Source organism: Pelophylax lessonae, assembly GCF_965119305.1.
Source record: "Pelophylax lessonae genome assembly, chromosome: 4".
Taxonomy (NCBI): Eukaryota; Metazoa; Chordata; class Amphibia; order Anura; family Ranidae; genus Pelophylax; species Pelophylax lessonae.
The window spans coordinates 427,353,551-427,377,983 of NC_138771.1; the positions used below are offsets into that span (position 1 = coordinate 427,353,551).

Genomic DNA, 24,433 nt, shown 5'->3' on the forward strand with positions numbered 1-24,433 from the left:
CCAACACAGACTATCCCCCAATTTAACTGATCCCCAAAGGTTTTTGATTAAATAGCGGAATAGAAAATATGATCCCAAAAAAGTGTATGTATATCACACGTACACAACCACACTAGGCCCCAATTACTATTGTTTGTACCCCTAAAAGGCTAGGAGTAGGGGGAGTATGGAACAGGCAGCACCCTCAAACCTTCAGAAGTATGAGATGAACCCCAACAACTTGGAAAGGTGGATCTCTCTCACACGTACCAACACAGACTATCCCCCAATTTAACTGATCCCCAAAGGTTTTTGATTAAATAGCGGAATAGAAAATATGATCCCAAAAAAGTGTATGTATATCACACGTACACAACCACACTAGGCCCCAATTACTATTGTTTGTACCCCTAAAAGGCTAGGAGTAGGGGGAGTATGGAACAGGCAGCACCCTCAAACCTTCAGAAGTATGAGATGAACCCCAACAACTTGGAAAGGTGGATCTCTCTCACACGTACCGACACAGACTATCCCCCAATTTAACTGATCCCCAAAGGTTTTTGATTAAATAGCGGAATAGAAAATATGATCCCAAAAAAGTGTATGTATATCACACGTACACAACCACACTGGGCCCCAATTACTATTGTTTGTACCCCTAAAAGGCTAGATGAGGAGTAGGGGGAGTATGGAACAGGCAGCACCCTCAAACCTTCAGAAGTATGAGATGAACCCCAACAACTTGGAAAGGTGGATCTCTCTCACACGTACCGACACAGACTATCCCGCAATTCAATTGATCCTCAAAGGTTTTTATTGAATAGCGGAATAGGAAATATGATCAAAAAAAGTGTATGTATCTCGCACGTACACAACCACACTAGGCCCCAATTACTATTGTTTGTACCCCTAAAAGGCTAGATGAGGAGTAGGGGGGGTATGGAACAGGCAGCACCCTCAAACCTTCAGAAGTATGAGATGAACCCCAACAACTTGGAAAGGTGGATCTCTCTCACACGTACCGACACAGACTATCCCCCAATTTAACTGATCCCCAAAGGTTTTTGATTAAATAGCGGAATAGAAAATATGATCCAAAAAAAGTGTATGTATATCACACGTACACAACCACACTAGGCCCCAATTACTATTGTTTGTACCCCTAAAAGGCTAGATGAGGAGTAGGGGGGGTATGGAACAGGCAGCACCCTCAAACCTTCAGAAGTATGAGATGAACCCCAACAACTTGGAAAGGTGGATCTCTCTCACACGTACCAACACAGACTATCCCCCAATTTAACTGATCCCCAAAGGTTTTTGATTAAATAGCGGAATAGAAAATATGATCCCAAAAAAGTGTATGTATATCACACGTACACAACCACACTAGGCCCCAATTACTATTGTTTGTACCCCTAAAAGGCTAGGAGTAGGGGGAGTATGGAACAGGCAGCACCCTCAAACCTTCAGAAGTATGAGATGAACCCCAACAACTTGGAAAGGTGGATCTCTCTCACACGTACCAACACAGACTATCCCCCAATTTAACTGATCCCCAAAGGTTTTTGATTAAATAGCGGAATAGAAAATATGATCCCAAAAAAGTGTATGTATATCACACGTACACAACCACACTAGGCCCCAATTACTATTGTTTGTACCCCTAAAAGGCTAGGAGTAGGGGGAGTATGGAACAGGCAGCACCCTCAAACCTTCAGAAGTATGAGATGAACCCCAACAACTTGGAAAGGTGGATCTCTCTCACACGTACCAACACAGACTATCCCCCAATTTAACTGATCCCTAAAGGTTTTTGATTAAATAGCGGAATAGAAAATATGATCCCAAAAAAGTGTATGTATATCACACGTACACAACCACACTAGGCCCCAATTACTATTGTTTGTACCCCTAAAAGGCTAGATGAGGAGTAGGGGGAGTATGGAACAGGCAGCACCCTCAAACCTTCAGAAGTATGAGATTGTGTTCACTGTACCCCACAAAGATTGAGTTCACTGCACCCCACAATGATTGTGTTCACTGCACCCCACAAAGATTGTGTTCACTGCACCTCACAAAGATTGTGTTCACTGTACCCCCCAAAGATTGTGTTCACTGCACCCCACAAAGATTCTGTTCACTGTACCCCACAAAGATTGTGTTCACTGCACCCCAAAAAGATTGTGTTCACTGCACCCCAAAAAGGATGTTGTTCACTGCACCCCAAAAAGGATGTTGTTCACTCCACCCCAAAAAGATTGTGTTCACTGCACCCCACAAAGATTGTGTTCACTGCACCCCAAAAAGATTGTGTTCACTGCACCCCAAAAATGATTTTGTTCACTGCACCCCAAAAAGGATTTTGTTCACTGCACCCCAAAAAGGATGTTGTTCACTCCACCCCAAAAAGATTGTGTTCACTGCACCCCAAAAAGATTGTGTTCACTGCACCCCACAAAGGATTTTGTTCACTGCACCCCAAAAAGATTGTGTTCACTGCACCCCAAAAAGGATGTTGTTCACTGCACCCCAAAAAGGATTTTGTTCACTGCACCCCAAAAAGATTGTGTTCACTGCACCCCACAAAGGATTTTGTTCACTGCACCCCACAAAGATTGTGTTCACTGCACACCAAAAAGGATTGTGTTCACTGCACCCCAAAAAGATTTTGTTCACTGCACCCCAAAAAGATTGTGTTCACTGCAGCCCAAAAAGATTGTGTTCACTGCAGCCCAAAAAGATTGTGTTCACTGCAGCCCAAAAAGAAAAGATTGTGTTCACTGCAGCCCAAAAAGATTGTGTTCACTGCAGCTCACACACAGAAAAATGGATGTGGATCACTGACACCTGCCTATCTCCAATCCCACACCACACAGCAATATCGATTGTAGTTTGTAGAACACAGTTTCCCTAAAATTCAGCAGACTCTGTCCCTAACAGGATTGAGAAGAGATCGTAGATCAGGATTGAGTGCAGACCCCACCCCCCACACAGCAATATCGATTGTAGTTTGTAGAAGACACTGACCCTATAATTCAGCAGACTCTATCCCTAAAATGCCTACAACTCGCCCTGCCTAAACACTCCGACCTGTCCCTCAATTCTATCCGGACACAAATGGTTTTTTCCTGCCTATCTTTCCCTAATCAGCAGCCAGCACGTTGATGTGTGCTCTGTCCCTGAATCTAAGCAGCATAATGACGCCGCTGCGGCTGCCTCGAACTTATAAAGACTTGGTCACATGCTTCAGACGGCCAATCACAGCTACTGAGACATTTGCAGGCATGGCTGGGATGGCTTAAGGCACACCAGTTAAACGATTGTTGATTGGCTGTTGAAAGCCCGCCATGAAAAGAGCGCCAAAGCATGCAAAACCCGGAAATAAAACGACCGAACACGGATTTTTACCCGAACATACAGTAAAGTGTCCGTGTCCGTGTTCGGGTACAAAAAATCCAATTATTCGGTACGAACACGAATAATACAGTCCGTGTTCGCTCAACACTAGTTATAATACAATTCAATACAGGAGGAATTGGAGGGCCCTGCTCATTAAAGCTTGCAATCTAGAAGGGAGGGTCAAGTGAAACAAAAGGCAATAACTGTGGGGGATGAGCTGATGGAGAAAATGGAAGTATAGTTGTTAGGTGGGGGTAGGATAGGCTTCTCTGAAGAGGAGGGTTTTCAGGGATTATCTAAAAGCTAATCAAATAGGAGATAATCGGACAGATTGGGGTAAGGAGTTGCATAGGATTGGAGAGGCTCTGGAAAAGTCCTGGAGGTGAGTATGGGAGGAGGTGACAAGGGAGCTAGAGATCAGGAGGTTTTGAGAGGAACAAAGAGAGCGATTAGGTTGGTATTTTGAGACCAGGCTAGTAATGTAGCTGGGGGCTAAATTGGGGATGGCTTTGTAAGATGTTGCTAGTAATTTGAATTTAATTCGTTGGTTGAGCGGAAGCCAGTGGAGAGATTTTTTTTGTCAATTATTTTTTTTCCCAGCTCAGGTTGAGAGATTCCCCTCACTTACTGTGAGGTCAATTGGATAGGATCAGTGAAGCAAACCCCTTATCAGGGGCACAGATTGTAACAAAATTTGCCAGGTTATAGCATGCCCCCCCCCTTTCCATATACTTTAAAATGCCATATCGCTGGAGCTAAGCAACTATTGGCACAGTGTAGGGATACCGGTTTGGTTAAAGATTTCAATCTTGACTCCTTTATTAGCCAAATGTTTGTTTTTAGTGCCTATATCAGCTTAAATGCCCTTAAATGCATTGCCCTATGTCGGCAGCAGAAAGTACCACCAAAAACAGGAATGCCCCTAGACCAATGGTGGTCAAGCTACAAAGTATGGGGAGTCCCAACTGTGTCCCTTTATATCACCAAGGGGCAACACCTAATATTCAGTATTTGTAATGCTATAAAGGACTGTCATAGTCTTCAGAAATACTACATGGTCAAAGTTTGTGGATATGCCGTGGATGGAGACTCCAGACATTCTACAGAAGACACTGGGACTTCTGGGGACATGTTACAGGAGACTGCTAGAGTTCACCTCCCCTTTACAAATCAGTGCACCCAATCCCACTAACAGACTGCTTAGAATTGAAGGCAACAGAACAAGCACCAAAAAGCCAAAAGTGAACCTTGCGCCGCAAGTTCGGCACCAGGTCCATAGACCTATTATTTCTTACTTCCCATTACCTGACGGCTGTAATTCTTTATGCATTTTCTTATTATCTTTTATACAGTCCTTTCCTGAAACACATCAGATTTTCATTATAAACCAAGCCACCTGCAAATCATCTCCATTCAAATGTAATTAAGGATGAGTGTATGCAAATTGGTTTCATGCAGAGATATGCTAAAAATCTTGCCAGTTGGGGGTCACTAAGAGACTGGAGCCGGGGAAAACACTATTCTAAGCAAAATTCAAAGAACAGTCTCTGGGGAAGAACACATAGGTTATGTGTATGATTTCATTGTTCTGTCCTGCTTTGTTTTTATAGATAAAGCTTCCCAATACTGACTGGTCACCGCAGAAGACACAGAAACCGGGCCTCAAAAGGTATATTTATTCAGTGCTATTGTCATTTGCCTTTTAATAAAAGACAATGCATTCTCTGGCAATGTATGAATAATGCAGAATAATTACACATGGAATGCTATGATTAATAATGATTGTACCATTAAATGTTTTTCAAAGGTTGTTAAAATACGTGCTAATAGCTGTGAGAGGAGAACAGAATACAGGGCTGAAATCAGCAATCCCCTCTCTCACAAGATACAGAATAGAGAGCTTCATTAATTGTGACATGCCTACTTACTTATTTTATCTATTTTTAAGCAGTCATTAATAAAGAAGTTATCAAGGATTTATTTTGAAGGAGTGCTCTTCCTATTTATTAAATGTGCTTGTCTTTCTTTCATTTTGGATAAAGTTGGGACTTATTAAAACTCCTCTTGGTTTTTTGCATCCCATTCAAGATATTTTCCTTTGCTTCCTGTCCTGACAAATAACGGGAAGTGAGAAGCAATATCTCTAAAGTGAGGTAAGTCCTCTATTACAGTGGTCCTCAACCCTGGTCCTCAGGGCCCACTAACAGGCCAGGTTTGCAAGATAACTGAAATCCATCTCAGGTGATATAATTTGCTGCTCAGTGATTGCAGTACTCTAGTCTGCATCTCCCCAAGGTAATACTTAAAATCTGGCTTGTTAGTGGGCCCCGAGGACCGGAGTTGAGGACCATTGCTCTGTTAGACCGTTGTCACAGGAAAAAGTGTCCTTATTGGAAGATTTCTATTATGTTTCAGTTCTGGTGTCTACTCAAAATTTTGAGTTCACCTTCATCTTTATTCCTGCTGACAGCGGTCTACAGGAAAAATATATAGAACGAATCTTCCTAAAAGAGAGCATTAAAAACCTGACAGGGGTTCTAAATATTTTCCATTATATCCAAAATGAAAAACTTTTGTCTATAGATATTCTTTGAGTCACATAATGTTGTGAAGAAGGATGGTGAGCAAGGTGGGCACTGTATTTCATTTGTTTAAAGCAGAACTATAGGCAATATGAGAGATTAATATCAAATGACAAGGGTACGAAACAGGTATCACCATCTTTTTAGTTCATCTTGAGGACACGAAGACCAACATGTCAGTTTTTGATTTTTTTTGCAAAAAATCTTTCCTCGCAGGGTCCATCAAACACATTTTTCCAGTTTCCTGACACACAGTTGCAAATGTTTGTTGGGTAATGCAACCATTCAGGTGTGTGTGGAGCATTCCCATATTGGCCTCAATAGCATTCTTTTCCAACTGAGAGCCCAACCTTTGTAAAGACCCTGTGGTTTCTTTTCAAGGTACCAAACCTGTAGTTGGCCGGTGCCTAGGAAATCTACCCACCATTTCCCCAGTCACAGTCCAAAGCCATACTGAGATAAAAACCTTTTTTGCCTTTTTCACCTTAAAATTATGCCACAATCCGGGTGTTACATACACTCTGCTCAGGACTACGCAGTATCTATAAGCAAGGTCCATAAAGACATGGATGAGTGATTTTGGGGTGGACGAACTTGACTGGCCTGACCTCAACTCGACGGAACACCTTTGGCATGAATTAGAGCGCAGACTGCCAGTCAAGTCTTCTTGACCTCGCAAATGCGCTTCTGGAAGAATGGCCAAACACTCCCATAGACACACTCCTAAACTTTGTGGACAGCCTTCCTAGAAGAATTGAAGCTGTTATAGCTGCAAAGGGTAACCCAATGCTAAACCCTAAGGACTAAGACTGGGATACCATTAAAGTTCATGTGCATGTAAAGGCAGGTGTCCCAATACGTTTGGTAATATAGTGTATGTACTAATTAAAAAATGTATATATGTTTTTAATTAGTACCATGGTTTAATATGGGATTCTTCTAATTTGTATGTACAGCAGCTGACAGGCTGGGAGAGGAAGGGGTAAAACTGTAAGCCTATCAGACTCTACACTACTTTAATGCATAACGGTATTACTATAACATACAAGAGCTGTAGGTAGAAAGAGGGAGCAGAGAGATGACCTCGTTAGTGAGCTGTTGCTTTCAAATTATCCAGTCACAGGCTAGAACCAGTCCATGAACAAGTTGTATTGTTTTAAATGAGGTTCATGGGCCTGTACTGGTAGGTAAGTGAATGAACTGAGCTGATAGCCTTTGGCAGGTAAAAGAGTAAGAGCAGAAGTAAACACTAGAAAATCAAAATGTGTTAGCAGGTAGGGTCTTTTAGTAGAAGAGAATTTATCAATCATTACCATTAAGCACGGCCTTATTCTGCCCTAATCAAATATTTCAACTGTGTATTTAAGCACTTGCTTATAGTTCTGCTTTAATGGTAAAGGCTTTGCTGTATTTCTAAAGAATGACAACTAATGCCTGCCTAGCATCTTTTTTAAAAGTAACATTTAATGGTTTTGTTTGAATATGTATATAAATATTTTTTTTATGTTGAGGTCTAAGTTGTTAAATATTGCATATGAGTATTTTTCCATATTTACTACATGCAGCCAGCAGATGGTACACCTTACAATAATGCTAAGCAGGGGCTTAAGTACAGGTCATTGGGCCCCACAGCAAAATATTGATGTGCGTATCTCCAATATGTTATTCCCAGCTACTTCCAGTGTTATGAAATGCGCTGTACAGATTGTGTACAGTGGTAACTTCATTCTTTCCTGGAAGAGATCTGTTCCTGAGCATGAATTCAAGTATGTGATATGGGAACAGTGTTGCCGGGGTTATATATATATATATATATATATATATTTTTTTTTTTTTGGCGCACTGACTTACTTCTTCATAACCTATGCTCGCTGAATAATATTATGTACTCCTGACTCCTGCACTCTGTGAGTCACCTACTCCTGACCCCCTGCACTCTGCGAGTTACTTTTTCCTGACCTCTTTATTTTGTAAGTTACTTACTCCTGACACCTTCATTCTGTGAGTTACTTACTCCTGACCCCTACACTATGTGTGATACACACTCTCAACCCAAAGCAGACTAGGCTCAGGTGTTATGTAACCATACCCTTTTAAATCTGTCCCATTGTTAGAGTAGTTTCACGTGTTCTACGTGCAACACTATTAGCTCATGCCCCCTACTTAGCTTTCTGTCTCATCCCCATTTTCAGGCCCATTGATTTTCAAAAATTCGCAGGTATACCTAGTCATATACAAAAGGAGTGGAGCTTAGTGTTGCAGGAGGTGAAGCTTCAAATGACCTTTTGAGAATATGGTAATATTTTAAATATTAGACAAATAGAACTAAATTTTACAACCACTTATTGCATAAAATGCTCTTTCTGCCCAGCTGTTGATAACTGTTACATTAAAATTTGTGTGATGATCACTTTAACTACTTGTCCGAAAGTGTAATTTTTCCACAAAAGGCCATCAAGAGAACTCTTCTTTTAAAATGGTAAAGCCCAACTTTTACCAAAAGTTTTAGTACTGCATAGAGCAGGGAAGGGTTTAAGCCCCTGTCTGGGTCCGTATTGGGGAAATTTCCCCTGGTACACAGAAAAGGAAGTGAGTGGAAATCTCCTTCCACTTTCTTCCAGATTACTATTGCTGGTCCTGAGAATAAAATTATCCTGTTTATTGTTGTAAATCAAATTTATACCAAGTTTAATGACTCAAGCACTGGGTGTAAAGGGCACTATTATGTAAAATATGGATGTATCTCGATGCCTGGGACCCAAAGGTGTAGCATACAACAGCCTAAACAAATACATTTCAGGAAATGGCTTTACGTGTGCATACGCAGCTCCGAGTGTAAACATGCATACACATATACAGGTAGATGAACGCTCTTGGATGCAGACTGTTTGCATCCAGGGGTGTACATATGTACGTGTATGCATTCTTGTGTTTGGAGCTTCATATGCTTGTGTACAGCTGTATTATGTAATTTATTTGTACAAGCACACGTGACTCTTTAGCACAAAATGTGGCCTTATTTTGGGTTATGTGCCCTAACATGCCCATGTGCATGAGTCTTAAATGCATGAGCTTCATAAATGAAGAAATGGGGGTTTGGCTGTTCTTGGGCTCATGTGATTGTCTCATGTGACTGGACATAGAGATTGTCTTCCTCTCCAAATATTATTCCAAATATTATTCCTTTGCTTTGATTAGAGTGTGTGGAGGCTGGCAATTTAAATGAAAACTTTATTGCTTGGTTGTGACATTGCTATGCTATATCAACGATGATATTTTTTCCTCTTAGGGTTGGCTTATACCATAATTCACTAGTGTGTTTTCATGCATTAAGCTGTATTATGACATGGTATGTTATACAGCCCATTCAAAATGAATAGGCTGTAATGTACCCCATCTAATGAAAATGTAATGCATGCTGCATTTTTTTCCTGCACAGCAAATCACAAATCATATCTTGCATTGATATTCATTGTGGTGAGTTGTAGCACAGGTAAGTTGTGGGGAGGTGTTTTTGGGTGCCATATAAAGGTAATGGCACTACAACGCACCATGTACTGCGGTTAACTGCAAGCTGCGGTAACAGGTGCGCCTTACTATGTTGCAAGATTGCAAAGTGGTAGTATTAATGAGCCCTGTAACTTGGAGAAACCTACCTTTAAATGAGTTTTAAATATATGCTATTATAGAAAAGTCTGCATGGGTGCATACAAAGGACACAAGGGGGAGAGGGGTAGAGTCATTCCCCTCAAGCATTTAGCTGTGTGATCTGAGCTTCATCTATTCAGTTTAATAGGCAAAGCTTTTTTTTATTTTATTTTTTTTTAGCCCAGCAGTTAATAGTAGCCTGGTATTCTTGTGAAAAGGAGCCCAGTGTGCCATCTGCTGGCTGCAAATAAAATTGAAATCTTTATATGCAATATTTCATATTTATCTGACTAAAAATAATTACACGTGATATCGTTTTTTTTTTTATAAAAATACAAAACACTGTAAGTTTAATTTAATTACATACATTACAGTATCAATAGCGATATGAAATATATTAATTGTAAATTGGGGACAGAATATAAATATCTTTTTTTTGTTCTTGATCTCCAGTTCACAGAGTCTTGAAGATCTTGGAACTCGAAAAGGTGTGAAAAAAGATCATGACAGACTACGTTCACTAGTTACCCCAACTGGTCTGTATACACACATTGCCCCTCTCCAGTGGTCTTAGACCAGTTCAGACAATTTCCCACACTTATCCCTCTGTGTATATCCTACCTCCTATAGTCTGGAATGGTCATGTGGTTGGTCACTGGAAACTCAAGCTGTATTGATGCAGAGTTAACAACAGGAAATATGAGATTATTCCTGAAATATTACACATTATGAGTACATGTCTAGAAAAGTGAAATATCCAGAGGTCAACAGGGAGTCATGCTCAAATCTTACAACCAGATCAGTTAATGACCATTAGAAAAAATCCCTGATCCCAATATGTGAGATGCCAAAACTGACCACCTTCTGAAAAGGTGACATTATCTGACTGACGTAGGGGAGCGCTGTTTTCCAGAGGATCAAAGGATCGGATAAGTATAGCCTTTCAGTGTGCCCCTATACAAAACAAGCAGATAACCCATTCAGTACGGGCACAGCTAGCATCTGAGAAAAAAAAAAAAAACATTCATGGAGTTCTGCAATAAGCAACTTCTGCCTCTCTCATACGTTTTCACAGACACCGTTCATATTTTTGCCTATCTATATGGGGGGTAGGGGGATGATTCCTTCTAATGACCACAAGTGTAATGAGCGCTGTTCTCACTGACCATCACATTGATGTACCATAAACTGTACATGGAAAGTTATGGAAACTGACTGGAAAGTTATTTTAAATTTTAGTTTCCTCTGTGTTAAGAATGTTGAGAAAGGCAGTTAAAACGAGTGCAAAAGGGGATGCTGAAACATGCAAAGGTACTGTAAATGGAAACGCCCAGAGTTCCAAGGTTGGCAAGAACGGAGTTGAGAATTATGAAAGGGATATCTTACTATTGAAGTATCTAAGACACATACAGTTGTGCTCAGAAGTTTACATACCCTGGCAGTATTTATGATTTCTTGGTCATTTTTCCGAGAATTTGAATGATAACACAAAAAAGTTTCTTTCCCTCAAGGTTAGTGTTTGGCTGAAGCCATTTATTATCAACCAACCGTGTTTACTCTTTTGAAAACATAATGACAATAGAAACTACCCAAATGACCCTGATCAAAAGTTTACATATTTGGCCTGATAACATGCACACAAGTTTACACAAAGGGGTTTGAATGGCTATTTAAGGTAACCATCCTCACCTGTGATCTGTTTGCTTGTACTTAGTGTGTGTATAAAAGGTCAATGAGTTTCTGGACTCCTGACAGACCCTTGCATCTTTCATCCAGTGCTGCATTGACGTTTCTGGATTCTGAGTCATGGGCAAAGCAAAAGAATTGTTAAAGGGTCTCCTTGAAAAGATAGTTAAACTATATAAAACAGGAAAGGGATATAAAAAGATATCCAAGGAATTGAGAATGCCAATCAACAGTGTTCAAGCTCTAATCAAGAAGTGGAAAATGAGGGGTTCTATTGAAACCAAACCATGGTCAGGTAGACCAACTAAAGTTTCAGCCACAACTGCCAGGAAAATTGTTCGGGATGCAAAGAAAAACCCACAAACAACTTCCGGTGAAATACAGGACTCTCTGAAAACATGTGGTGTGGCTGTTTCAAGATGCACAATAAGGAGGCACTTGAAGAAAGATGGGCTGCATGGTCGAGTCGCCAGAAGAAAGCCATTACTACACAAATGCCACAAAGTATTCCACTTACAATATGCCTAACAGAACAGAGACAAGCCTCAAACCTTCTGACACAAAGTCATATGGAGTGATGAGACCAAAATGTAGCTTTTTTGCCACAACCATAAACGCTACATTTGGAGAGGAGTCAACACGACCTATGTACACCATTCCTACTGTGAAACACGGAGGTAGATCACTGATGTTTTGGGGTTGAGTGAGCTACAGAGGCACAGGAAATTTGGTCAGAATTGATGGCAAGATGAATGAAGTATGTTATCAAAAAATCCTGGAGGAACATTTGCATTCATCAGACCGGAAGCTGCGCATGGGACGTACTTGGACATTCCAACATGACAATGATCCTAAACACAAGGCCAAGTCAACCTGTCATTGGCTACAGTAAAATAAAGTGAAGGTCCTGGAGTGGCCATCTCAGTCTCCTGACCTCAATATCATTGAGCCACTCTAGAGAAATCTCAAATGTGCAGTTGATGCAAGACAGCCCAAGAATTTACAGGAACTGCAGGCTTTTTGCCAGGAAGAATGGGCAGCTTTACCATCTTAGAAGATAAAGAGCCTCATCCACAAATACCACAAAATACTTCAATCTGTTATTGATGTTAAAGGGGGCAATACACGGCATTAAGAACTGGGGTATGTAAACTTTTGATCAGGGTCATTTGGGTAGTTTCTGTTGTCATTATGATTTAAAAAGAGTAAACACAGTTGATTGATAATAAATGTCTTCAGCCAAACACTAACCATGAGTGAAAGAAAATTTTTTGTGTTATCATGCATATTCTCTGAAAAATGGCCAAGAAATTATAAATTCTACCAGGGTATGTAAACTTATGAGCACAACTGTAAAAACGTAGCTTAACAGGTTCCACCTATTAATGAAAAAAAAAAATACACTTTTGGATGTTAATAAAGATAGGGATCTTGAATATCTATGCATGTAATAGCTTGGATGGCCAAGATAATTAAAAGCCAAGCTCCAGCCAAATAAATTCTAGATTTCTCCAACGTCCATTTAGGGAAAAAGCTTTATTGATTAGAAAAAAAAACAAGGTTTATACCTACAGAAAAAAATGGACACTAGGCACAAATAAAATTGAAGGCCAATCCATTAGAAGGTATAACCGCTCCCACCTCTCAGTTGCACTTTGTGTCCTCAGAAGAATGGATGTCTCCTTTTTTGCTTTATTCTTTTATGAAATTGGAAGTGTTTCTTTTATGAATAGCTGATGGTAGATTCAGGCCAGATATTGAACATCCTGGAAGTCCCTCCAGTTAGCCAATGAGTGCAGGTTTTCCCAGTTCAGACTTGGCTTTCATGTCATGACATTTATCTAAGGATTCTTTGCTGAGTTCTGGAATCAGAGCAATGGCAGTTTTATATGACCCCGTCTCTAAAGCCTTAATAATTGTGAATAATTTATGAGGCTATATGGCTGTGTTTGGCTGTTTCTCCTGTAAGGGATTTTTCTGTCATGGGATGGGTTTTGACTATAGGCTGGGTACTGTATGTAGGGGGACAGAAGTTCTTTCTGGGCTCAACTGGTAGCCTTGCATGTTGAAGATCCTTCCTCTCTTGTGATATCTCAAGTGCTATGTTTACTTTTCTGTTAACTAGGCAATGTACAGCTTGTCCTGACTGCCATTGGAATCTCCCACTGCCATTTAATCCTGATTGGGGGATTTCTAATGATGCAACTATGTTTGATGTACGTGTGAGCTTCTCCGTTTTCATGCGCATTTTCTCACCTCAGAGGGAGCCTTACTAAAACCCACACAGAGCTGTCCTGGAGCTCTCAGCAGTACAACAAACTCTATTTCCTTCACATTCTTTCCCATTAGAGGTAACCTTGCATAGTCCACGATGAACCATTTTAGCTCTCACTGGCGTTAAACAAGTTTGCAGTGCAGCTATTTTACTGACAGCCTGTCCCTGAAATCAGGCAGCCCTAAAGCAGACACAGCCTTTAGGATATTCACTTCACCTGCAGTGGCAAGTGGTCACAGCCAATAGGCAAATAAATAAAATGTCTGCACTTTATGAATAGTCTTGTAAATGAACGAAGGCGCTAACAAAAAAAAATTGATGTGAAATTTTTCACAAAAAACAGAACACGGTTGCAGCACCAAAGATTAGACTCCTTATTCAACTGTTATATGATTGCAGCACCAAAATAATATTTTAACTCCACTCAATTATGGAGTTTTGTATACTGAAATCATACGCTGTTGACTCATGCCTGGCAACACCATTTCCTTTGTGTTTCCTTTTGCCGGCTTATATGGGTTTTATTTATTTCTTGATTTGACTAAATTACCATTGGTAAGGATTCTAAAAAGCTGCGTTCGGCCACAAATTGCAAAGATTTGAGAAACTGCTGCACTCGCAAACATCCTTCAATACTGGGGAAATATTAAACATATATATAATCATGTAATGGTGCGTTGTTTCTATTAACTTATCATAAGTGATCAAATGTGATTGTGAAAACAAGCTATATCAGAAAAATAAAATAAACCATCACACTAAATGTCATCCCATTATTAGTTCACAAAAAATGGTGATAATCCACAATTTATATAAAGTGCTATGTGCAATAATCAAAAGTGCTTTTATGCTGTGCTATAAGTGCGATTAATTCGACATATATTCCAGCATTCAATTGATTACAATTGTGCTCCATCAAATACAATTAATTAAACATTCCAGAGCTCATATAAAAAGATGTTTCAACAGTTCATATAATTTCTTTGCATAAAGTTGATATGTGGTTCCAAATGCCCCATATGCAAAAAGAGAAAAAAAAGTGTCCTTGTGCAAGATAAATGAATCAAAAGTGCTTGTGCGTCAACACTGTGCTCCAAACCAAACAATTGGCTGCTTACCAGGCAAATCGATCCCACTTAAGGGATCATGTGTGCATAAACAGGATCACAGCTAAGGGTTGGTTGTTAGCCGGTGTTCCGTGAAAAAACCCTACCCGTGAAAATTCCCTACCCTCGTCACTTCTGGTGCACCTACGTCATTGAACAGCTGAGCTGCTTAGCAGTGCGCATGCTCGAAGCTCTGGAGGGTAGGGAATTTTCACGGTAGTGTGTTGTAACGTTACACCGCATCAGCTGTTGCCGCTTTTACATTAAAACATCTCGGCTGCAATATAAAATCATCTCCCCTCCTACCCCTGTCACTTCCCTGATCTCTGCTACTAAATGTAAAAGTGGCGGTGGGTCTATGAAAATATAAATTACGGAGCCGAGATCGCCGTAATTTATATTTTCATACACCCGCCACTTTTACGTTAAGTAGCAGAACAGTAGAACAGGGAAGTGACAGGGGTAGGAGCGGAGATGTTTTAATGTAACCGCGGCAACAGCTGATGCGGTGTAACGTTACAACACACTACCGTGAAAATTCCCTACCCTCCAGAGCTTCGAGCATGCGCACTGCTAAGCTAGTCAGCTGTTCAATGACGTATCCGGAGCTGTGAGCATGCGCACTGAAAACTGCTCAGCTGTTCCATTACGTATGTGACAGGAAGTGACGAGGGTAGGGAATTTTCATGAGGTAGGGTTTTTTAACGTTACACCGGCCTCAAAAGGATAGGATGGATCCAAGCTCATGTTGCTCAAGTCAGGGGCTAGCCTTGCACACTGCAGGAAGCAAGACGGCTGTAGAGATGTCAGTGTGGTGTGGGACTCCTTCCTGTGTGCCCAGGTCAGGGAGGATGTCACCACTAGAGAGCTCACTTCCTGACACCATGAGGCTCACATTCATGGAACAACAACAACTTTATATTAATTAACATTGCTAATTGTTCATTTAAATTAGCATATAAATTAAGATTGCTGCAATATGAGAGTGTCCTTTCGTTTTGTATGACTGCCTTTACCAGGACCATTATTCTTATATGGAGAAATCCTTTGAAACACACAGCTTGTTCTGGATCTTACTGACCTCCATACGTGCAAGTGGGGTCATACAGTCCAGTGAGTGTGTATTTGCAATACCTGGTGATGGGAGTGATCTTCATGTGTAGAGCATTTTGGTAAATATGGACAATAGATCTCTTTTTTACCTTGAAGTCAATAGTTGCACTATCAATGCAAGCGACCAACTATGTTGTAACCAAATTAGCACTGACCAAGTTTGGCACAGGAAAAGATTGTGCCTTTTGCTTTTATTTCAGTTCCCAGTCAGAAGTGACTGCAACAGAAGCTCCCCCCTTTCTTCCTCAGGTGCTCATTCCTCTTTTTATCTTACAAAATAGGATTTTTATTCTTGTTGCTCTTCTAGTTACAAGGGATTAAAATTCCCACCGTAACATTGCGTATTCTGACTCAGAGATGCCTAAGATTTCTGAGTCTGCCAGAAATCCGCAACAAGACTTTTTGGATGCTGAATTTCAGTGAGCAATTGTTTCAGTAAAAAAGATGGAAACTGTTTGTTTTCCAATCGAGATTTTGCTTTCTACTTTAAAATGTGATGATTATCCCACTGCTATTTCTCTTACCATGGTGTCTGGCTTCAGTTCTCTTAGACCTTGCTTTCTCAAGGTGTTTCCTCATAATTCCTCTATTTGATGAGTTAATCTACTGTATAAGGATTGGAAATACTCAGAGAAGCAATTACCTGTGTCTAAATGATTCTAGAACTCTTACAGAGAATTTTTACCACAAAATGGACTACTCCTCTTTAGGTTGCCCCTCCAGTGTTTTACCTTAAACTCTGACTATTATAATCCAAGAAACTCTGTCATTTAGGTACCTGATGGACAAGAAGCTCTCGATCTATAGAAAAGATTCTTAGTTTGTTTGCATCAACCAGATGACTGTTGCTTCAACTTTTATGTGAGATACAGTGCTGGATGCTAGCTATGTTATATTACATAGTTACATAGTAGTTGAGGTTGAATAAAGACAATAGTCCATCCAGTTCAACCTGTGTAGGTGTGTGTGGCCGTAATCATCTCTCATACCCCTGAATGTTCTGATCATTGAGATGTACGTCCAAGAGTCTTTCATTGTTATTTTATAGTGGGTATGACTTTCTCCTCTTCAGATTCGCTGAGCAATTTGGATCCACTTCTGGTCTGTGAAGCAACAGTATAAGACAACATTGTAATGACTACTTTTTGTGGTAGATTATTTTTCCAGCGTAAATTAAAAAGTGATGGGGGGTTCCCCCTTACACCAGCTGCACAAAAATAAGCATCAAACTTCCTGGTCTGAAGCAAACGGTTTATTTTGTTCCTCCATGTCAGGTTCTAGTTCTTAGACCCACAAGTTTTCTTCTTCTACACCCTTGGGTTTAGAAACTCCTTAATGGCTTTAGCAGATCTAGAGTACAAACCTGTAGATAAATATGCTGCAGCATAATATTCCATCACAACCAGCTCCAACAGACATAGGTGGATGTCTGGGGGCCTTTGTGGACATTTAGGAAGTTTGTATAGCCAACGCTTGGGTGTGGGAGGTATCTACAGGTTAACAAACAGGGTTTCACCTCTGTACTACACCTCAATTTTTTGCCTTGCATCTTGCCATGTCTCAGCATCATCAGACAGACCTTTTTTTTAGTCACTCTGGAATTGATGAATCAGCGAGGTATTATTCCCATTCCTTCAACTGACAGATTTCACGTTTTTATTTATTTTTAAAGCTGATTACAGTTCTGAAACTCAAAGAAAGCCTTTGACCTTTCTTGGATTTTAAGGCTCCTAAAACTTTTGTTCATCTTTAAAAAGTTTGAATGGAATCTATTTAGTCGTTTTTTTCCTGTCTTCATCATGGAGATTTCTTAGCACCCATCAACATAAAAAATGCATATACCCATCTTTTGCAGGTTGCCAGCAATTTCTTCACTTTTTTTGTGGCTGGCAATCTCTACTAGTTTATAGTCCTTCCTCTTCAGCCTTGCCTAAGCCTCAAGAGTGTTCACAAAGACCCTTGCACCAGTTTTGGGTCTCCTGCATCCAGAGCTATTCTAGTCATTAGATATCTGCACAATCTGCAGCTGTGTAAACAGACCTTTCTGTCCTTTAAATTCAATGTGTCAATCATGATGCTATCTTTTAGTGGATATTAAAATTCTAAAAATTCTCTTATTCTTTCACATCACTTGGAGTCTTTAGGCCTTCTCCTACATACCTTTCCAGCCAATGTATTCCTACCCTAACTGTGGAGAAGCTGACAAAATTCAGAGCCAGATGCAGCAATTTTATTCCACTCCATAACTTTACATTGGAACATCCTCACAGTGTGAAACAAGTCCAGTCTTTCTGTGGATAAGAGGATCCAATTACATCCTTGAACCAAGATGTCTTTGTCATTCTGGCTTCTATCCCTGACGTTGTCATTGGGCTTTTCATTTCTTTACATTGGAAGATTGTCACAAAAAATGCCAGCCTTTTGGATTAGGGCAGAGTTCTGAGCCATCTGTCTGTTCAGGGTTATTGGTCTCTGGAGGAAACAAAACTTCCAAACAACATTATGTAGTCACGAGTCATTCATCTGTCATTTTTCTTCAATGGACCATTCTTCTGACCGGTCATCTGGTCAAGATTCAATCAGACATTTCCTCAGCAGGGTGGCAGCAGGAGTGTTGCAGAGGTAGAATCAATCCTGGCCTGGGTGGAGTTTCATTTTCCAGTGATCTTCAGGGTGCACATACAATGTCTAGATCTGCAGGAATGGTCCTTCCATCAGAAGGTGCTTTGGGATATATGTCTGCATTGAAGGATGCTATAAACAGGTTTGTTTCCAGGACATGGGACTTGACTAGATTTGAGCGAACACCTGTATGTCTAGGTTCGGCGGGTCCGTGACTCGTACTTAACCCGAACTTTACCCCGATCCCGAACCCCATTGAAGTCAACGGTGACCCGAACTTTTGAGCACTAAAATGGCTCTAAAAAGCACATGGAAAGGGCTAAAGGGCTGCAAATGGGAGCAAAATCTTCTTAAGAGCAAGGCAAGTGCTCTGCAAACAAATGTGGATAGGGAAATAACTTAAAGCGGTAGTATACTGGAAAAAAAACCCCTGCAAGGCAAAGGCATAATGAGCTAGTATGCATCACATACTAGATCATTATAAAAAACGTACATTAAAACGAAGCCCCGACACGGACCCCGGACACCGTTGTGGGAGCTTACATGATCCCTCGGCATCTCTTCTGGGTTCGGTGGCTTCGGCGCTGTGAGTGGCCGAAGCCGCGAGACGTCACTCCCGCGCATGCGCTCGGGGGATTAACTTTAAGGCATTTTCGGGCAAGGAACTCTGAAGGTCCGACGGACCTTCAGAGTGCATGCGCCACTAGCGTCAGGGGCTGCATGCAGTGCAAATATCTCCTAAACCGTGCAGGTTTAGGAGATATTAATTGTACCTACAGGTAAGGTATAGGCTTACCTGTAGGTCAAAGTAAAAAAAATCGGTATACTACCGCTTTAAAATAACATAAAATACATAAAAATAAAAAAATAATAATCTTGAATGATGTAGGAGGAGGACGAGGCCCATATGGTTTTATACACTTTGTTTTATACACTGGAACACCCTTGAACTCTTTCACCCCATTTTGCATTTATTTATTTATGCATATCTATTTTGTGCACACAATCCAGTGACACATGGACTATTTATGTTGTTAGTATCCTCAGTGTTTTTGTATGCTACTTTATTGCATCACTTGCAATTTTATTTATTTGCTGTTGAGTATTGTCACAGTCACTTTTATGTGTTGATTTATTGCATCTTTTGCACTTTTATGATTACTTATTTATCACTTCACTAAGCACTTCAGCACTTTTTACCCATTTGCATATTTTTGAATATTTATCACCTATCAGCTATTTAGCTAATTTTATGATCATTGTATATTTCATATTATATATATTGTTTATTCATCATATATTTCTTGTGAACACCTTTTATCCACTTTGTTTTTTGTGGCCCACCATTTTAGAAATTGAGCGCTGATTCCCCCTTTCCTTCAGTATCCAATGGGTGTATCTTACTGTAACATATGCAGACTAGGCTGCAATTAAATTTTTTTCCCCCTAAATGGGTTTTTATTGATAAGCGGAATACAACAACAGTATCCAAAGGGTGTGTCTCACTGTAACATATGCAAACTAGGCTGCAATTTAATATTTTTCCCCTAAATGGTTTTTAATTGCAAAGCGGAATACAACAACAGTATCCAATGGGTGTAGCTCACTGTAACATATGCAGACTAGGTTGCAATTTAAGTTTTTTCCCCCTAAATGGGTTTTTATTGCAAAGCGGAATACAACAACAGTATCCAATGGGTGTATCTCACTGTAACATATGCAGACTAGGCCGCAATTAAATTTGTTTCCCCTAAATGGGTTTTTATTGCAAAGCGGAATACAACAGTATCCAATGGGTGTATCTCACTGTAACATATGCAGACTAGGCTGCAATTAATTTTTTTTCCCCTAAATGGGTTTTTATTGCAAAGCGGAATACAACAACAGTATTCAATAGGTTTATCTCACTGTAACATATGCAGACTGGGCCGCAATCATTTTTTTTTTCCCTAAATGGGTTTTTATTGCAAAGCGGAATACAACAGCAGTATTCAATGGGTGTATCTTACTGTAACATATGCAGACTAGGCTGCAAATTAATTTTTTTCCCCTAAATGGGTTTTTATTGCAAAGCGGAATACAACAGGATTATCCAATGGGTGTATCTCACTGTAACATATGCAGACTAGGCTGCAATTTAATTTATTTCCCCTAAATTGGTTTTTATTGCAAAGCGGAATACAACAACAGTATCCAATGGTTGTATCTTACTGTAACGTATGAATGAAAAAATTTAATTTTTCCCTTTAATTGGTGATTTTTAAGAGCAGATTTGCATAAAAGTGTCTAAACGCTGTATGACAGCGTCACAGTAAAGTATGAATGAAAAACTGAAAAATAATTGTCCCCTTAATTGGTGCTTGTTGAATAGCAGATTAGAACTGCAGTGTCTAAACGCTGTATGTCACAGTAAAATATGAAGGAAAAAGGTATTTTTTTTTTTTAAATCCAGATTAAGCAGACACATATGCACTGAGCTTGCATTACATGGCTGCTACAAGCCGCACGCCAAACAGGTTGGATACTGTTGTTGTTCTATTCCGCTATTGAATAAAAAAAAACCCATTTGAATGAAAAACTGAAAAATATTTTTTTTCCCTAAAAAATGAAAAAAAAAAATATTCTCCCCTTAAATTGGTGCTTTTTGAAGAGCAGATTAGAAAAGTCTAAACACTGTATGTCAAATAAAATATGAAGGAAAAAAGTTTTTTTCTTTTTTAAATCCAGATTAAGCAGACACATATGCACTGAGCGTGCATTACATGGCCGCTGCACGCCGCACGCCGCCCACCTAACAGACTGATAAAAAAAAAAATTTCTCCCTCCTCCTCACTGGGCTCAGGTCAGTGCAAAAAGATTGTGCACTGCACCCCCACACAATAAAATCAATGTACATCGCTGTCTGATTAAAGAAGATTCTTCCTATTCTTTCCCTGAAAGCAATCTCCAGCCTGACCCTACAATAATCTCCTATCTCTCCCTCAGCAGCATCAGGAACCTGTCCCTAGTATAGTTAGAGCAGAGTGACACACGGCGCTATGTGACTCCAGCTTATATAGAGTCTGGGTCAACTGCTGCACTGCCCAATCACAGCCATGCCATTATTAGGCATGGCTGTGATGGCTTCTAAGGGCACACTAGTTAAACGCTTGCTGATTGTCTGCCTTGCAGCTGTTGAAACCACGCCATTAAAACCGTGCCAAAACATGAAATAACATTACCAAACAACGGACTGTATCCCGAACATACAGTGAAATGTTCGGGTCCATGTCCGGGTACCGAATACCCAAAAGTCCGGTACGATCCCGAACAATACAGTCTGGGTTCGCTCAACCCTAGACCTGACACATAACATAACCTGACATGAAGACCTATTTTTACGGGTAGGAAGCTTTGGTGGTTTCCTTGTGTGCTTTTTCGGGGGGTCCATAGCATCATCAAGTGTTAGGTGTCTGCTCTGTCTGTTTATTTTCAACATCTGCTTACCAGTAATTCATTGGTTCATACCTTTATTCAAAGGGTTGTCCATGCTGCTCCCCCTGTCTGGCACACACCATAACCGTGAGATTTAAATATAGTACTTTTGCTACTACAAAGACCCCCATTTGAACCTATTTGAGAAATTTCCTTGACATTGTAATCCTTTGAGGTAGCCTTTTTTTGTTGTGATCAGAATTGTTCCATAGAGAGCCCCATTTGATTTTAAACAAAGAAAAGTTTATTTTGAGACCAAAGACCTCCTTTTTGCAAAAAGTGGTTGCTGCCTTTTGCCTTAATAAGAATATTATGTTACCTTTGATTCCATCACCAGTCTACCTTAAGGAGATCTCTGTTCATTATCTGGATGCGGATTCTTTTAGGCCAATGGATTCCCTGTTTGTTTTTCCAGAAGGTCCTGATAGAGGTTCTCTGACTTGCAGGTACACTATTTTTGAGTAGATTTGACAGGTTGCCTCCTTGTCAAAGCTCACTCCACTAGAGCAGTGAATACTTCTTGGGCCTTTCATTGCTAGGCTTTAGATATGTAAGGTTGTGACCTGGCTTTCTGTTCACATGTTCTCTAAGCTTTACTTGTTTTTTCTGCCTTCATTTTGGCTGAAAATGTCTTTAAGGGGCTATTTAATACTCTTGATTTACTTTTCTTTTGGATAGCTTGCTACGACTAAGCAGATGGGAAGGTTCATAGCCTTTAGGGGGCTGGTCTTAGTTTTTTTGCCAATTTCTCCTTACATAGTTAATCTGGTTGAAAAAAGATACAAGTCCATCCAGTTCAATCAACAAAAGGAAAAAAAAAAAAGAAATGTACAATCTTATATACACAATCCTATACCTGGAGTTGATCCAGAGGAAGGCCAAAAAACCCAGCAAAGCATGATCCAATTTGCTTCAGCAGGAAACAAAAATTCCTTCCTGATCCCCCGAGAGGCAATCGGATATTCACTGGATCAACTTTACCTATAAATATTAGTATCCAGTTAAATTATGCACATTTAGGAAAGAACCTAGGCTTTTTTTAAGCAATGTACTGAGCTGGACAGAATCAGCTCTTGAGGGAGTCTATTCTACATTTTCACAGCTCTTACTGTGAAGAACACGCTTTGACGTCACTTCAGCCGAGTGGAACGCACACTAGCTCCAGGGAAGTGTGGAGCAGTGGATTTTTACAGCTAGCAGATCATTCCCAGTGCCGGGACAGGACACTACCAATGTGAGCGGAATTTTGGTTTGTTTTTAAAGTTATTTTAATAAACAATATTACGCCATGTCATTTCTGTGAATATTGTTTTTTTTCCATGATTTGAGTCATATGAGAATGAGAGGGACTCCATACCATCGGGTGGACTAATATATACACACAAGCCTTGTAGACCTTCCTTGGCATAAGCTCAGGGTTCCACACCCACAGGTGAGTGTGCACCCTGGTGGGAGCATGCACATTTGGTTTGCAGTAGTAATTACACAAGCATGGAGCACTTTTAGTGTGGCTAACTTTTATGAACTTTTACTCACTAATTTTACTAGCAACATACTTGCTTTTGAATCTTTGGACTGGATTTATTTTTTACTTTCTTTATAAAAAAAAGTATTTGTACGCATTACATGAACTGATGAATATGTTTTTGTATAAATAATTGGCTGATATAGCCCACTAGCACTTTATTTGGATTTTTAACACACTGTGCATATCTATGAGGAAGTGCAACAAACATTAGAAGAGATAGGTCGTATTTACCATTACGCTGCAGCATTCTAGTATTGGGCATTTGTTTACCCACATTTACATTTGATTTTGTTTTTTGTTTTTTTTACACTTTGCACGATTGATACTTATAACATACTTACTGTGAAGAAGCCTTTTAGTATTTAGAGATAAAATCTCTTCTCCTCCAGATGTAAGGCGTGCCCCCTTGTCCTCTGGGATGACCTTAAAGTGAATAATTCAACACCAAGTTCACTATATGGACCCCTTATGTATTTATACATGTTGCTCATACCCCCCCCCCCCCAATCTCCTTCTCTCAAGAGAGAATACATCCAGTTCCTCTCCTGTTGTCTCCTGGTGGCAGTATAACTCTTGGCTGCTATTATCATTAAAGCTTTGTCCCTCAATGGACTCCGAAAAATGGATTTTATGGCAGTACAAAAATTCTATTTTTTTATTACTGTCTTTTTTCCCGATTTTCCTCCCCATTTCCTGTCAGGACAGGAAGTAATGGAAAATCTGACAGTAATGGGGCAAAAATGAAATACCTTTTTTGTAGCTTGGAAACTAGAATATCTCTTAACATTTATTTTATTGCTCTCTGCTGCTCCCTCCATTTCTTTTACAAGTGTCACAGTAACAGGAGGTGAAGGCAAATTTACCCAATAGGGTCACAGACAGAAATATAATCAATAAAATCTTTTTGGAAAAAAAAAAAAAAGAAATATAAACTTGACAGAAACCTTATCACTTCGGCACTCTATCCAAAACTGAAGAAAAAAAAAAAAGCATGTATAAAAGCATGTATACATCTAGCAAT

At 39.9% G+C, this 24,433-nt stretch overlaps 1 protein-coding gene across 4 annotated transcripts in view; it reads left to right on the plus strand.

Annotated features, from left to right (window-relative positions):
- Nucleotides 1-24,433, plus strand: part of LOC309554896 (protocadherin-10-like) — a 151,564-nt gene that overhangs the window by 102,053 nt on the left and 25,078 nt on the right. Inside the window, exons 2-3 of one of the 4 annotated variants that reach the window (XM_082256626.1) lie at nt 4,989-5,047; nt 10,062-10,144. The exons of 1 other annotated variant lie outside the window; for it this stretch is intronic. In XM_082256626.1, coding sequence (XP_082112752.1) covers nt 4,989-5,047; nt 10,062-10,144 — 142 coding nt within the window. The remainder of the gene's footprint in view (nt 1-4,988; nt 5,048-10,061; nt 10,145-24,433) is intronic. 2 more of the 4 variants (XM_082256627.1, XM_082256628.1) reach the window with 2 other exon arrangements.